The 15,786-nt window shown below is 35.8% G+C and overlaps 2 protein-coding genes across 2 annotated transcripts in view; one reads left to right on the plus strand and one right to left on the minus strand.

Annotated features, from left to right (window-relative positions):
• Positions 1 to 10,053, plus strand: part of LOC136812599 (phospholipid-transporting ATPase ABCA1-like) — a 55,559-nt gene extending 45,506 nt beyond the window's left edge. Inside the window, 8 exon segments of the mRNA XM_067069126.1 lie at positions 734 to 840; positions 1,231 to 1,372; positions 1,784 to 1,918; positions 6,994 to 7,111; positions 7,114 to 7,168; positions 7,476 to 7,575; positions 8,204 to 8,341; positions 8,770 to 10,053. Coding sequence (XP_066925227.1) covers positions 734 to 840; positions 1,231 to 1,372; positions 1,784 to 1,918; positions 6,994 to 7,111; positions 7,114 to 7,168; positions 7,476 to 7,575; positions 8,204 to 8,341; positions 8,770 to 8,901 — 927 coding nt within the window. The 3' untranslated portion in view covers positions 8,902 to 10,053.
• A 1,841-nt stretch (positions 10,054 to 11,894) lies between these two features.
• On the minus strand, positions 11,895 to 15,679 carry LOC136812602 (protein kinase C and casein kinase substrate in neurons protein 2-like). Its single transcript, XM_067069130.1, has 5 exons — positions 15,382 to 15,679; positions 13,987 to 14,253; positions 13,455 to 13,791; positions 12,971 to 13,091; positions 11,895 to 12,353 (listed from the first exon to the last, which is right to left on the minus strand). The coding sequence occupies exons 1-5, from the start codon at positions 15,611 to 15,613 to the stop codon at positions 12,240 to 12,242; spliced, it is 1,071 nt and encodes a 356-aa protein (XP_066925231.1). The 5' UTR covers positions 15,614 to 15,679; the 3' UTR covers positions 11,895 to 12,239.
• Between the last annotated feature and the right edge of the window lie 107 nt (positions 15,680 to 15,786).

Below are 15,786 nucleotides of genomic sequence, written 5' to 3' on the forward strand. Positions count from 1 at the left end.
TTAACGGAGCACTACTTCTCACAAAAGCTAAAACCAAATCAAGTCTAGAACTTAATATGCTACATAAAAACCGATATTCTTTTCATGTGTTTGATACCGTTTTCATGCAGGGTATAGTCATCTGATGCTAACGATCCACTGGTGGAAACATATTTTAAGGTGTTAGTTGATATGGCCAAATGGTCAAAGGCGTTAACGTTACAAACCAGGGGTTCGTGGTTCGAATCCCCGCTTCTTTCTGTGTTCCGCTCAAATAGCCGAGCCAACTGACCGGTCGTTTACCCCGTGCTAACAAGTGAAAGACTACCTTAAAGCCCTAGATCCGGGGGTACTAGGATTGGTGGCATGTGCGGAGGAAACCTCCGAAAAGCGACCCTTAGAGAGACTACTTTTTTTTTAATTTTTTTATTTTTCTCAAAATCAAAAAATTTCCTAAAATATGTGAATTTTCCGACCCTTAGAGAGACTAATTTAAAACTTAGAAAGGTGAAAAAACCGACCCTTACACCGACCCTTACACCGACCCTTACAGTCCGCACATACCCAGCAACCAGCACATACCCAGCACCCATGTTTGCCTAGGTATCCCCCACCGGCCTAGATCAATAGGCTTTCCACATTAAATATCGACTTTATCTAACTATGTTTTAAGGTGAACATTAAAAACACTTTTGTGTATGCTAAAAAACACTCAATGGTTACATCCGAATTGATTCTTTTATTTTTCATCCAGTGTTTTGGTTTGCTTGGAGTGAACGGTGCTGGTAAAACGAGTACATTCAAAATGTTGACTGGAGATACTCATATCACTGCTGGAGACGCTTATGTCAAAGGACATAGGTAGGTCTATAATAATTCAGCAGTTGAGTAAATTTTCCCAAAACTTTAAATGCCTTTTTTAATCCAATATAATATTTTTCGTTTTTGAATAACCTGTTGTTGGATTTCCTGTACATAGCCTTATTTTTCTATTTAAAATGAGAAATATTTTGTTTTGTCACTTAACAAGCACAGACTCCTAATGATTGAAAATACAGTTGATGCTCTCTAGGCTCCCTTATTCGATGATATTTAAAGTCAACGTCAACAAGATACTCTCATAAACAACGTTCCACTATTTCGATACGCTTTCTCATTCACTGAAAATCCAATCCCCTTGAAAATCTCACGAAGTGAGTTAGCAGTCAATTCTTCAGTTTCTTTAAATCTAAACCATCTTTTCTTACTTAGTGTCCGTCAGAAAATGAATCTTGTCCGACAATACATGGGATACTGTCCGCAATTTGATGCATTGGACAGTTTACTGACTGGTAAAGAATTATTGGTTTATTATGCTCAAATACGTGGTATGACTCATGCAGACGGTGTCAAGGTATGCATGATTTCTTTACATTCATTGGTTTTATTAAGCTCAGGAAGAATCAAATTATATGGAAAATGCGCTTGAAAATTATCTGTGCGAAATGGACAATAGTGTCCTGAAAAGAACTGCGGTGTATGCTGGATGTGGGAAGTCAAAGTCGCCAGCGGTGGGCGTTTGGGGTTTTACATGGTAAATGGACCATTGCGGGGGTTATAGAATATTATAGAATTATTCATAAAATGGAGGGTTCAAAACTTGCTGTCCTCCTTTTGCTTTTCCATATAGAGAGTGGATATTTTAAACTCGATTACGTTGATCGGTTCTTTTTCCACTATAACTATACTTTCTGAGCGATAAATATTCTATAGACTCGATATTTCAAACCAAACACCAATCTCTGTTTTTAATTTTCATTAATAGATGGCAGACTGGGCGATCAAGACATTAGGTTTGCTACCTCATAAAGACAAATTATCTGGGGATTACAGTGGTGGTAATAAAAGGAAATTGTCAACAGCTCTGGCGCTCGTTGGAAGCCCTCCACTTATCTTTTTGGTAAGTGGTTTGCCCATTATACATGACTTTTCGAGTTATCTAGGTCTTTATGAAAACTCCTAAAAATCATTCACTTTACTCTAACGGTGTTTTTCGGCGAGTTTTCAACCTATTTGTCCCCTAAACCCTCCTAGAGCTATAACGTTTGACCGACTTTTTATCTATATTTCGAAGTTAGAACCTTATTTAACCAAAAAAGTGATTTCATACAAATTCATTCTATATACGCACCAAAAAATAGACTAGTAAACCACGGCGTTGTATTTCACTGCAGCTTACGCTTGCAATGGACTCGTTCGCTGAATACAGCGTGGCTTTTCAAACCACTCTCCAGCTACAATTTCTATTTTTGGACCTACCTGGAGGTCCTATAGATTAACCTGTGTTCGTCACTTTTCTCAGGATTGAATCATAGGAATCTTTTGATTTGGTTACAAAGGTGTAAAATGGTGGTGGTCAAAATGTGACGGAGCCCGATTTTCAAATAAACATTTTTGGGCAAATTTCAGCCAAAAAACGGCTAAAAAAAGGGTTTTTAAAACTTTGTATGTCTTAAGTGTTTCATTTTTTCAATGTTCATCGATTAGTTTTGAAAACCAAGTAGCTCCATAAAAGTATCACATGCTTACTACATTTCCATAATTGTTCACCTTCAATATGCACCTTCAGTGCATCAAAACTTTTTTGATCAAGAAAAAGTTTGTTTTTGATGCAAAACAGTCCATCAGATTTGAAGAATTTGAAGATTTGTTTCAATTGACCCTCCATAAAAACATTTTTGATCAATAGAAAAGGTTTAGAAAGACTTCCAAAATAATTGCTTTTTGTCGCTCTTAGAAAAAGTTTGTTTTTGATGTGAAACAGTCCACCATATTTGAAGAACTGTTTCACTTGACCCTCCACTGACCCCTTTCTTTAACTTGCTTCTATTTCTCAAATGTTTTGATTGCATGTCAAAAAGTGATGCAACTATGAAAGTGTATTTTCATGTGTTTTTTTCATTTTTAACACATTTTCATAGATGTTCACCTTCAATGCACGAAAACATTTTTGATCAATAGAAAAAAGTCTAGAAAGACTTCCAAAATAATTGCTCTTTGTTGCTCTTAGAAAAAAGTTTGTTTTTGATGTGAAACAGTCCTTTTAGATTTAAGGAACTGTTTCACTTGACCCTCCACTGATCCCTTTCTTTAACTTGCTTCTATTTTTCAATTTTTTTCATTGCATTTCACAAAGTGATGGAACTATGAAAGTGCATTTTCATGTTTTTTTTCTTTTTTACTACATTTTCATAGATGTTCACCCTTCAATGCACGAAAACATTTCTGATCAATAGAAAAAGTCTAGAAAGACTTCCAAAATAATTGCTTTTTTGTTGCTTTTTGAAAAAGTTTGTTTTTGATGTGAAACAGTCCTTTTAGATTTAAAGAACTGTTTCACTTGACCCTCCACTGACCCCTTTCTTTGACTTGCTTCTATTTTTCAATTTTTTTCATTGCATTTCACAAAGTGATGGAACTATGAAAGTGCATTTTCATGTTTTTTTTCTTTTTTACTACATTTTCATAGATGTTCACCTTCAATGCACGAAAACATTTTTGATCAATAGAAAAAAGTCTAGAAAGACTTCCAAAATAATTGCTCTTTGTTGCTCTTAGAAAAAAGTTTGTTTTTGATGTGAAACAGTCCTTTTAGATTTAAAGAACTGTTTCACTTGACCCTCCACTGACCCCTTTCTTTAACTTGCTTCTATTTCTCAAAAGTTTTGATTGCATGTCACGAAGTGATGCAACTATGAAAGTGTATTTTCATGTATTTTTCTCTTTTTTACTACATTTCCATAGATGTTCACCTTCAATGCACCAAAACATTTTTGATCAAAAATATTTAGAGGGACTTCCGAAATAATTGCTTTTTGTTATTTTTACGTTTTAGAAAACTTTCTTTTTGATGTGAGTCTTTTTTGATTTAAAAACTGTTTCACGTGACCCTCTATGTACCCCTTCTCGTTCTTTCCTAGCACTCTGTTTTCCCTTTCTTTCCTTTCCTTGTATTTTCTTTTGATCCTTATGTTTTTTTATGCTTTTCTTTTTCTTTGTATCCCTTCTCCTCCCTTCACTTTCGTTCCTTCTCATCCCCCCCCCGTTATCATCCCTTCTCATTCTTCCCTTTTCTTTCCTTCGTATCCCTTCTCCTCCCTTCACTTTCGTTCTTTCTCATCCCTCCGTTCTCACCCCTTCCCATCCCTCCCTTTTCGTTCTTTCTCATCCCTCCGTTCTCGTCCCTTCTCACCCTTCCCTTTTCGTTCCTTCTCATCCCTCCGTTCTCATCCCTTCTCATTCTTCCCTTTTCGTTCCTTCTCATCCCTTCTCATCCCTCCGTCGTTGTTCTCGTTCCTTCTTACTTTTTATGGTAGACTCAGCTTCAGAAAATGTACAAAATGATCCAAAATTATGAAATGAAATTTCAGGATTGACACACAAAGTTTTGATTCAACTACATGTCTTAGTCTCTTGAACACAATCTCTAGGGCATTACTCTGCTGCTTTTCAATTCGATTGAAAGTACTTACCTACTACTTACCTTATGGTAAAGAAGCCCTCGTTCCACCTGTATCACCTTTCTAGCCATTAATTATCGTAGTACTGCTTCATTTTTTGTCAACTATTTTTTAAACTATCAAAAGTTAAATAATGTTAATAATATTTGACGTCAGTTCTGATAAGTTTATTTGGCGTCATCTTATCTATTTATTGCTGCTGACGTCAATTTCACACATTAAAAAAATGTTCTGCCTGAACAGGTCAAAAGGTCCAAGTTTAATTGAAATTTTGAAATAACATAACACCTTAGATTTTTTCTAGATAAGTTTAATTCTCAACTTCAGTTGAGCTATATTTAATTCTCAACTTCAGTTGAGCTATAATCTGAGAATGTCTGTATGTATGTATGTATGTATGTATGTCTGTATGTATGTATGTCCGTCCGAAAACTTTAGGGCAGACTGGACACTTCAAAAAAGGTCGGATTTGGCTGAAATTTGGCACACTTGTTCCTTGAGTGAATATCTGGGGGTGTTTTTTTCATTTTTTGAAATTTTTGATTTTTGGGGCCTGGGGACGAGTTTTTCGCCAAAACGAGGCTAAAACTTTGGGGCAGCCTGGACACTTCAAAAAAGGTCGGATTTGGCTGAAATTTGGCACACTTGTTCCTTGGGTGAATATCTGGGGGTGTTTTTTTCATTTTTTGAAAATTTTGATTTTTGGGGCCTGGGGACGAGTTTTTCGCCAAAACGAGGCTAAAACTTTGGGGCAGCCTGGACACTTCAAAAAAGGTCGGATTTGGCTGAAATTTAGCACACTTGTTCCTTGGGTGAATATCTGGGTTTTTTTTTTTTCATTTTTTGAAAATTTTGATTTTTGGGGCCTGGGGACGAGTTTTCACCAAAACGAGGCTGGCAGCTTGGAGACTTTAAAAACGGTCCGATTTGGCTGAAATTTAACACACTTGTTCCTTGGGTGAATATCTGGGGGTGTTTTTTTCATTTTTTGAAAATTTTGATTTTTGGGGCCTGGGGACGAGTTTTTCACCAAAACGGGGCTGGCAGCTTGGAGACTTTAAAAACTGTCCGATTTGGCTGAAATTTGGCACACTTGTTCCTTGGGTGAATATCTGGGGGTGTTTTTTTCATTTTTTGAAAATTTTGATTTTTGGGACCTGGGGACGAGTTTTTCGCCAAAACGAGGCTAAGACTTTGGGGCAGCCTGGAGACTGCAAAAATGGTCAAATTTGGCTGAAATTTGGCAGTAAACAGTAAGTTTATAGTTGATGGTATAATGTAACAGGTATTCACCCAAGGAACAAGTGTACCAAATTTCAGCCAAAACGGACAAAGTATATTTGCTACCTAATACTAAATATTTGAAATGTTACAATTGGGCCTTCTAATAACGGGAAAATCTGAAGTTGAGCCCAGTGCGGTGCGCACGTTCGACTATATTTTAATGTCACGAACAAGAAAATGACAAGCACTAAATTTAGTTATTTATTCCCTATATTATACTTTCTTTATCGATGCTTGTGATTCACAATTCAAGATAATCATGACGTAATATTTTCAACGGAAACACCCTGGAACCTACTTTACTTGCAACAGCCCTAATATGGACCTACCCCGGTGGAGGTCCTATAAATTAACCGTTGTCTGTTCGTTCGTTCGTTCGTTCGTTCGTTCGTTCGTTCGTTCGTTCGTCGTTCGTTCGTTCGTTCGTTCGTTCGTTCGTTCGTTCGTTCGTTCGTTCGTTCGTTCGTTCGTTCGTTCGTTCGTTCGTTCGTTCGTTCGTTCGTTCGTTCGTCGTTCGTTCGTTCGTTCGTTCGTTCGTTCGTTCGTTCGTTCGTTCGTTCGTTCGTTCGTTCGTTCGTTCGTTCGTTCGTTCGTTCGTTCGTTCGTTCGTTCGTCCGTTCGTCCGTTCGTCCGTCCGTCCGTCCGTCCGTCCGTTCGTTCGTTCGTTATCAGCTTTTCTCCAGATTGGCTCATTCAATTTTTCAGATATTTTGCACAAAGAAGCAAAATGGTAAACTCTCCAATGTGACGGAGCCCGATTTTCGAAAATAATTTTTTTGGGGGTCAATTTGGGCCAAAATATACCCTAAAATGAGGTTTTTTGAGATTTCCTCGAGTTTGAATCGTTAAATGTTTCTGATTTTTTGCTTAAAGACAGAGCACCGTCATAAGGAAGAAATGGTCGAAGCAGATTTTCGTAAAAAACAATTTTCGGCTTATAAAATGAATTTCTAGCTATAAGAATCGCAATTTTTTAAGCATAGATCAATGTTCTTCTATCTTATATATAAATAAATTACCTTTTTACCCAAACAAACCTTATTATTTTTGATTTTGACCAGTTATGTCTTATGTGTTTCATTGTTTTAATGTTCATTGATTAGTTTTGATAACCAGGTAGGTCCATAAAAGTATCACTTGTTTATTCCTGTGTCCAAGGAAGGGCGAACGCTTGCTAGTCTAATCAAAAAAAATCGTTTACCGTATTGATAATTTTCCCCTTTTTTTACAGGACGAGCCGACGACGGGTATGGATCCAGGTGCACGTCGCTTCTTGTGGAATGTTGTATCCGACTTACTGAAGCAAGGCAAATCGGTAGTTTTGACATCACACAGTATGGAAGAATGTGAAACATGGTCAACGGTAGATTCCAATGTCTCGGTAGTCCCCAACATCTACGTAGCAAGTAAGATCCACCTGTTTGTTTACTACTTTTTGAATTTTTATTTTTTTTTTGTAGAAGATAGATTTTCTCGTTCAGGCCGAAAATCCCAAATTAGAAAATGTTAAGTTAGAACCCGGTCAAATCTTTTTTTCTTTATTTGAGGTTAAAAGCTTTCATGAAATGCGAACTTGTATTGTATGATGATATGCTTACTTTTCTTTCCAGTTTAATCGACATCTTTACCAATAAATCCTTATAATTAGCTAAAAAAAATTTTGACAAAATACATTCTAAAAGCAGCCATTAATTCTTACACTTTCGTTTCCAGGTTTGGAACTGGTTATACCATTATCATCAGAGCCAAACTGAACCTGGTCAATAATGTACAAGACTTCATCACAGCTAATTTCAATGAGGCTGTACTTAAGGTAATTGATTATTTTCTAAAATTATCCATTTTGGAGAAAGTGTCTTCGTAGATGAATTCAAAAGCCCCGTTAATTCATTCCAGAAAAAAATAAATAATCATTTGGATTATTACGTAGTGATATGCATGCTTATGGAATGCAATTTTAAATTAATAACAGGCTCAATTTTTGCCAAAACCTAATAACAGATTTTAAGAACAATCCCGCCTTGATTTTTTTGATTAAAAAAAAATACTGAATTTGACCCCCTTTCAAGCCAATGTTTGGATAAAGTGAGCATATTGAGGACAGTTTAAGAATATTATCAGGAGAGAAGAACAACCGACAGCCTTAGCAAAAATTTACATGCTGTTCTCATAAATAAAACTTTTAGTTAAAGGATTGTAATTAAAGACGCACAAACTATCTCTGTCTACTAAATCAGACGCGTATTGAAACTATTTTCATCATATTCATGACCTAATGTGCTCAACAAAATAACCCCGGTTATTACCAATACTGGCTTACTTCGAATTGCTTACTTTTCTATTTCAAATTACTTTTTTCCAGCTCAAATTTGCAACTTCTAACAAAAACCGTGATATTTCCGTAGAAAACATTACGTCATGAATTTCCTTCTTTACTTTAGGACCGTCATTTACACATGTTGGAGTACCAAGTACCAACAGACGACTTACAATTATCTCAAGTCTTCCATAAATTGGAAATGTTAAGAAAGACTGGCTCCATTGACGATTATTCAGTCACTCAAACTACACTTGATCAGGTATTCTATTTGTTTTAAACGTGTTGTGTCCATTCTTACATCCCATGTCTCGTTGATCCAGGGAGAATCTTATTCAAGCCAGTGGGGTGGGGGGAGGGGTCGCCTATTTTTGATTGGTGTAGACTTCAGAGTCTATCATTTGGAGTCCGAGTAAGATTCTTAAAGATTAAAGCGTCTTACCCGATTCAAACATAGTGACACGTGACGCGGGCGTGTTTCTTTTGGTACAAATCTTTCACTGAGGCCAGCGTTGAGCAACTCGTTGCCCAATCCAAACAACAGCTAACAACTACTTGTTGATAGCAGAACGAAAAGAGATCTGCCTAAGAGAACTGACAAAAAGTATTAGAATTAAGTTTCCAAAAAAGACATTCATCCTTTTTTCTTCAAGAAATTTAATGATCTCAATTCTTGTTTTTTTTAATCAGATTTTCGTGAACTTTGCACGAAACCAAGTGGAGTCGGTGGTGATGGAAGAACGACCAGAGATGGCTGGTGAAGTAACGAACGGTGCTATTCGCATGAACAGCTGGAATGGTCATCTAGCTGTGGATGTCTAGTCCCTTCAGGACTTTGATATCGTTACCATTCTACTTAAGAAGTTTGAAAATCATCATGTACACCTTCATGTTGTTGTAATAAAAATTGGTTTTATTCTGGTGGGTTGAATGTAGAATGAGCTTTTCAAGAAAAAAATTTGATATAGGGGTGGAGGATATAACATTTTTTTGAAGTTTCACCCCCCCTCCCGGACGTTGTGACTTTTGACCCCCGGACAGAAGGTCTAAACCCCTGGACAAGCATCAGTTGACCCCGGTACATTAAAAATTACCCCCAAACAGAAAGTTTACCCCCGGACAAGGCAAATTTTGTAGATTTTTCACTACCCCGGACACTGCGAACTGAAACTTTAGTGAGGTCAAATATCGTTAAGTTTACGATATATTCTTTTGTGAATTTAGAGGGGGAAATTCAAATAAATGGGTCAAACAATTTCGGCACCAAAACAAGGTCTCAGCAAAATCGGTTACCAATATGAAGGAGTTTGAAATTAGGGTAACAAATAAGCACTGTTTTATTTTTAAATTTGATCTATTTGAAATTCGACGTTTTTTTTCACAATGATCAATATTTCTATTTATTTTATTTACAATTGTATAAAGCTTGCGCTTTAAAAAGCTTTATTGTTAAAAAAGTAGGTAATTAGTAAAATTTTATGCTTAAAAATAAAAATGATTAGCGTGCTTGAGTCGTGTCCGAAAATTAGTTAACTGTTATATTTATCGGACATTCTGTAAAAATAGATAAATTTCAACATTCAACGATGTAGAGAATTTGAGAACAATTTGCATTTCACAAGAATAGTTGGGTATACATTAGTACATCACTTGATCATTGACTCAGTTCTCAATTTTCAGAAATCGCGAATCGCGAAATTTTGTAACCCGCAAAATTTAATATTAATAAGGTAATACTGAATGCTGAAAATTTTAATTTCTACATCATTGAACTATCGTTTTAGTAAATTACATTTTTTCATTACAGTTATATCATTGATTTTCAACTTTCTCTATTTGATTTTCTTTTTATTTAATTAGCAGTGCTAGTAAATTAGATTTAACGAGGCGAAGAAGCGTCTCCCCTTACATGTTTAGCGGAAGTAATCGTCATTTCCCGAAAATTAAAAGCTCAAAAGTCAACTTCTTCAAAGTCGGCTGGAACGACTTTCTAGACTCGAGAATGAAAACTCTAACGAAACTTTAAATATTTAAAATTTGTAGCATCTAATGATTATTTCTGTCTCGATCCTCCGTCCAATATAGAAACTCAGAATTTTTAATGAGAGTTATTTTTTGTTGATTTACAATTATTGATTTCGTAAGGTGTAGGGTTAGACATTTTGAGTAAGTGGAACAATCCAGGGAGAGAGTGGCGCCCTCGCCTACCTTTGGGTAGATAGCTATCGAAAGAGGAGCCTTTGGGACGCCTCCGACTGCGGTTGCAAACTTACTACTTATAGACATTTTAGTTCAGTTGCTCCATTTATTTTGTAAATAATTTTTTGTATATTTTAAACAATTTTTCATGCTCTCGTGTACACACATCAACATTTTTTTAGAAATTGTTTTCCCTTTTTTTAAATCAAAAAGTAAAATTATAGTTTTTGTTGTTAAATTTCGTTATTATATGTAATAAAAAGTTGTCAAAACACCAAGGTATAATGGAATATAAAACGTGAACCTAATATTTTCTATCCCTCACTCCCCGGGGGGGGGGGGGTACTAGGGTTGGTGAATGAGGGGTATGTGCGGACGGGACCTCCGAAAACCGACCCTTAGAGAGACCAAATTTTAGTGAAAAAGTGACCCTTAGAGAGACTTTTTCGAAAATTTTTCTCTGATTTTCAAAAATTTCCTACCCTTAGTGAGACTTTTTTGTAATTTTTTCTCTCAAAATCTAATTTTTTTTCTAAAAATCGCGATTTTTCCCACCCTTAGAGAGACTACTTTGAAATTCCTGATTTTGTAACCCTTAGAGAGACTTTGAAAGGTGAAAAACCCGACCCTTACCGTCCGCACATACCCAGCACCTATTTTTGCCTAAGTACCCCCCCCCCCCCGGGCCTCACTCTGACCCGCCGTTTCACCAAATTTTGGCTCCCAATAGACCTTTTCATAAATCACGAACTACATTTACCTCGTTTTCAAAATATTGCCATAGTAATTAATTCCCAGAGGAGTTCATAAGTAGTTAACTCTACAGGGTGTCCCTAATTAAAGTATCGAGTTTGAACATGCGATTGAGTAGAAAAGTTTGTGTGTGTTATCGCTAAAATATAAGAACGTTCTCCATCACACAGGCTTATTACAAAAGGTAGTTACAACGTATAAATTAATCGTAATGACAAAGAAAGAAGAGGGAGAGCTTGAAATACAATTTTGTCAACACGCACATAAAACTTTCTACTCATAGTTGTGTTTCGACTCGATACTTTAATTAGGGACACCCTGTATCTTAAAAGTAACACTTGACGCTTCAAGGGATTTAGTCACCTTGGTAATGGTTTCAAAACGAGGCAGTCGTTGCATTCAAAACAATTTATGAAAAGGCCTATTTAGTTTTCAAAACTTTTGTCAAGTTAACCTCAAAAACGTTCAAACTGCTTAAACTGAAGCCTTCTCCATTGTAGAAAATTAAGTCTGTCCATTTTCAAGGGTCCTGTCCTCGATAATTTGAGTGAGTAATATATGGTGCTCACGTAGAGTTGCGGAGTTGTTTTGAAACAATCAACCGAATATTCATTTTATCTTGTACCTTAAGTGGATTAATTTTCGCGTGGACAAAATTTCGCGAATGGAAGATTGAAAATTTTCGCGTGGACTAAATTTCGCGATTTGGCCTGTTTTTTACCTAATTTCTTTCATTTTCCTAGGGGTTTTGGCAAAAATTGCAATTCTAAAAATTTCGCGTGGACAAAATTTCGCGAAAATGGTCAAAATACGCGAAAATCGCGAAAATTAATCCACGCGAAAATTAATCCACTTAAGTAGACCTTTTCATAAATTACGTCACAAAACATCACTTGCCTCGTATTCAAACAATTACCATGGTGATTATATCCGTTGAGACATTAAATGATTTTTTATGAATAGAAAGTAGTTTTAATAAAATCCACTGGGAGTTAATCACCTTGGCAATAATTTTAAAACGAGGCAAGTGATGTTCGTGACGTGATTTATGAAAAGGCCTATTCCGGTACCATGAGTATCACAGCTCGAATAAAATATCGAGTTAATATTTTCTGTATGAAAACTTGACATCTGATACTCAGGGTATTATTCCAGCCCATAACAAAAAATCACAGATAATTGCCATTTGAATATTAAATTGATCAGTATTATAAAGTAGTGCAGACACTGCTACTTGGACTTTTACTCTTTGGTCGAGGCGAAGACGTTGCTGCATTAGCTTTGTTATTTGCCGCTACTGAATGAAACATTGGGTCGTAATCCTGGAAGAAGATAAAACATTCAAAAAATAGTCTTTTATTTTTTGGTTTATACAAGGGTTATATCTAAATACACCATTCACACAGACCCGGTGGGACTTCCTCAGACTAGAAAAATTGGTCAAAATATCGTCCCCTAAGGAAAATTATACTTCAATTTTTGTCCCACTGAAAATAAACGAATCCTTGGTACAAAATATTGTGTCATTGTTTCCATCCCCACTGAATTTTCTGACTTGGTATTCGAATACCCAGCCATTAGAAACATTTGAATATCAATCCTCATTGAATTTTAGACCGTTATTTTTACCCCTGCTGGCTGACAAAATCCTTTTGGGGTTTGTGAGAAGGGGGTGTCTAAACTAAAGTTATTTGGATAATAGATTGGTTGTAGTGATTTTATCAAGTAGCTCTAAAGTCTAAAGATGGTTTGAGGCGGTTAACTTCCGTTCCACTTAACCCTGTCTTATTGACAAGGCGAGATAAAGAGTTATTAACACTATGGGAAAAGGGAAAAGAACTCGCTTTATTTTATAGGCTTAGCTGGGTAATGTTTGATTTCTTTTGAATTAGTAGATTGTCTAATTCCAGATCAAAACAAAACCAGGCCTACAACTTACAATGTATTGAACAGGCACGAAAGGGTGATGAGGCCCACGCATTTGATGAAACCAATTCAAATCTTCATCAATATTCATTCCATTCACGACATTCTCTGTATCTAAATATATCCCATTGTAGCTATGATGAACAAAATATTTCAAAATTAATTGTTTATTCATGAATGAATAGACTTCGAGACCGCACCAATACGAAATTCTCTTAAAGACTGACATAAGTTTTACAGATATTATGTCAAACAATAAAGACTTAATCGTTGAAAATATATATAATTTTGCAAACCAAAACGTAAACCCAAACGAAACTTCTATGACGCTACGGTATCAATCAACGTAGAGCCGTAGTTGAAAAAAGGTTGTATCATTGGAAATCCAGAAGAGATTGTATAAAGACCCCGAGAAACAGTTGCACAAAGTTTGGCCTTATATAACACCTTCGAAGAAGAACACCTTCGATGAAAGAATCTAAAAAAAACAAATTTACTTCTCGATGAAGATTCGTCGATCCAAACAAGAAACTAGCTGTGCCAATTTCTCTTTCACAATTTCTCTTCGAACCTTTTCAAATTCTTGACATAGATTGAATTCATAACTCATATCTTCTTGATACTTAGGATTATAATTTGTGATATCTCGAACAGCATTATGATATTTGTTGTCACTGTTCTCAATTTCCAGTTCGCATTTCTTGATTTTGGTGTTGATTTTGTTAATTTGATCTTGAGAAGTTTCGGGTGTATTCATTCTCAGATTCTTCTCTTGTTCTTTCAGTGTACGTAACATATCTTTAGCTGAATGATACGCCTTCATACATTTTTGAACTGTGAAAAGTAAATTAAGAGAGAAGATTAGAATTTGAGAATTAACGCGAAGAAGGTCACGTTTTAGCGAAAATGCGATGATTGAAAATACCTATATAAATTGCTTGATTAACGAGAGAGGAATTTTGGGATCTTTTTTCCGTTACGAGTTTATTTCACAGCAGATGACAAGTAAATTTCGTTGTTTGTTCAAACCTTCTTTGTATCTATTCATCCATGGTCCTTGTGCTTTGCTGAAAGCTTCATCGCTTCTTCGTACTTCTTTATATTTTGTCAAAGATTTTGGATATTTTTGTTGCTTCCATTGTAAAGTTTCTTTTGATAAATTATCCAGCTTTCCAAAGACCGAGAGATGAAGATCACTGATGGAATGGCCTTCATCAAACACTTTTGTCAGGCCAGTCACCATACTTCCATATTCTCCGGAACGTTGCAAATTCTCTTTCCACTTCTTTTCCCAAGCTAAATAATAAAAACAATGGCGATTTTTAAAATATTTAGAAAAAACTACTGCACAGGCAAAATAAAAAACAAGAAAAAAATAATAATTTTGCTTACTAAATAGTTTGAGAAATAAATTGTCGCCTTGTTTTTATCTATTTTACGAAGATCTTAGTATTTTATTATAAGAAAACAAAGCTGTTCAGCTATGCTATACTTGTTGTGATTTATATTTTCGGGGGGAATGTCGTGGAATAGAAATTATGATTGACAGTTTGACCACGTGACCAGTAGGGTCACGTGGATATATAAATAGCGCGACATTTGTAATTTATGATTAGTACGAAACTAGATAGAGAAGAAGAAACATATAATAGAAATATACAGTCCTCCCACTTATTTCGTTTCGGACAATACTGCTGCCTTTTTTGAAAAACCAGACGATCTCAATCGAACAGAATCGACGATCGAACCAAATCGAACGCAATCGACCGATTGAAATTCGATTGTTGAACGCAATCGAATCTCAATCGAACGTCAAAACTCTGGGTAATATTCGATTGGTTCGATTGTTGTTCGATCGTCGATTCCGTTCGATTGAGATCGTCTGGCTTTATTCTTCCAATTCTTGCAGCTTCCCAACATCCAAGCTCTCAAACATCACAAGCCGAATGAAATTACTTTCGATTTCCCGTAGAAATTATGCGATGAACAATCCGGGGGTCAATGAATCGACGATCGAACGCAATCGAACACAATCGAACATCAATCGAACGCAATCGAATATCAATCGAATCTGAAAATTGCGGTAATATTCGATTGCGTTCGACAATCGAATTTCAATCGGTCGATTGCATTCGATTTGGTTCGACTGGTTCAATCGTCGATTCCGTTCGATTGAGATCGTCTGGGAAAAAGAATGCTATTTTTTCATTCCATTTATTTAGAGCTTCAAATGATAAATATAATTATTATCATTATCATAACGTATTTTCAACCCTAAAATGTAACTTTATAGTGACATTTCTACTATAAAATCGTAAATATAAAAAAGGAAATGATAGACATTGTAAAACCAAAAAAGGAGAGCGAGTGCCTGGCTGGTGTGGTTTCAGTGATAAAAAGTTGAAAGAGGAAGATATTTTTTACCTTTTAGTTTAGAAGCATATAAATTCTCTATCTCAGCTCTTTCATGAATCATTTTTGATATATCTTCAAGAACTCTTGCTCCATCATCGATACGTTTGGTGACTCTTTTGAAGTTTCCTTCGTGCCAGAAATTCGGAACTTCAATTTCTTCAAATTCTGCGGGTACTTTTTCGTTCTGTGGTTCTCCTGGTGGAGCTGTTGGTATAACTTGTGTCTGATTTTCAGTAATCATTATCAAATATCCTTTAATTCAATATAAAATTAAATGGATGATAGTGGAATAAACCCCAAGACAAAATTCAACAGTTCAACTTCAAACTTCGCCGGAGGAAATTTTTGAGATGAGAAATCGCGAAATGGTTTTGTTGTTAACTGCTTCCATCCGGTCCGCAAAAATCAAAACAA

The sequence above is a fragment of the Clytia hemisphaerica genome, unplaced genomic scaffold (genome assembly GCF_902728285.1).
Source record: "Clytia hemisphaerica strain Z4C2 unplaced genomic scaffold, Clytia hemisphaerica genome assembly, whole genome shotgun sequence".
NCBI classification, from domain to species: domain Eukaryota; kingdom Metazoa; phylum Cnidaria; class Hydrozoa; order Leptothecata; family Clytiidae; genus Clytia; species Clytia hemisphaerica.

Bases quoted from the DNA above. Each gene is read 5' to 3' on its own strand.
- LOC136812602 (XM_067069130.1), bottom strand. From the start codon at position 15,613: ATGATTACTGAAAATCAGACACAAGTTATACCAACAGCTCCACCAGGA. The intron at 13,792-13,986 runs GTTTGAACAAAC...TACTTTTCACAG, and splicing joins GATGAATAGATACAAAGAAG to TTCAAAAATGTATGAAGGCG. The intron at 13,092-13,454 runs GTAAATTTGTTT...TGTTCATCATAG, and splicing joins CGACGAATCTTCATCGAGAA to CTACAATGGGATATATTTAG.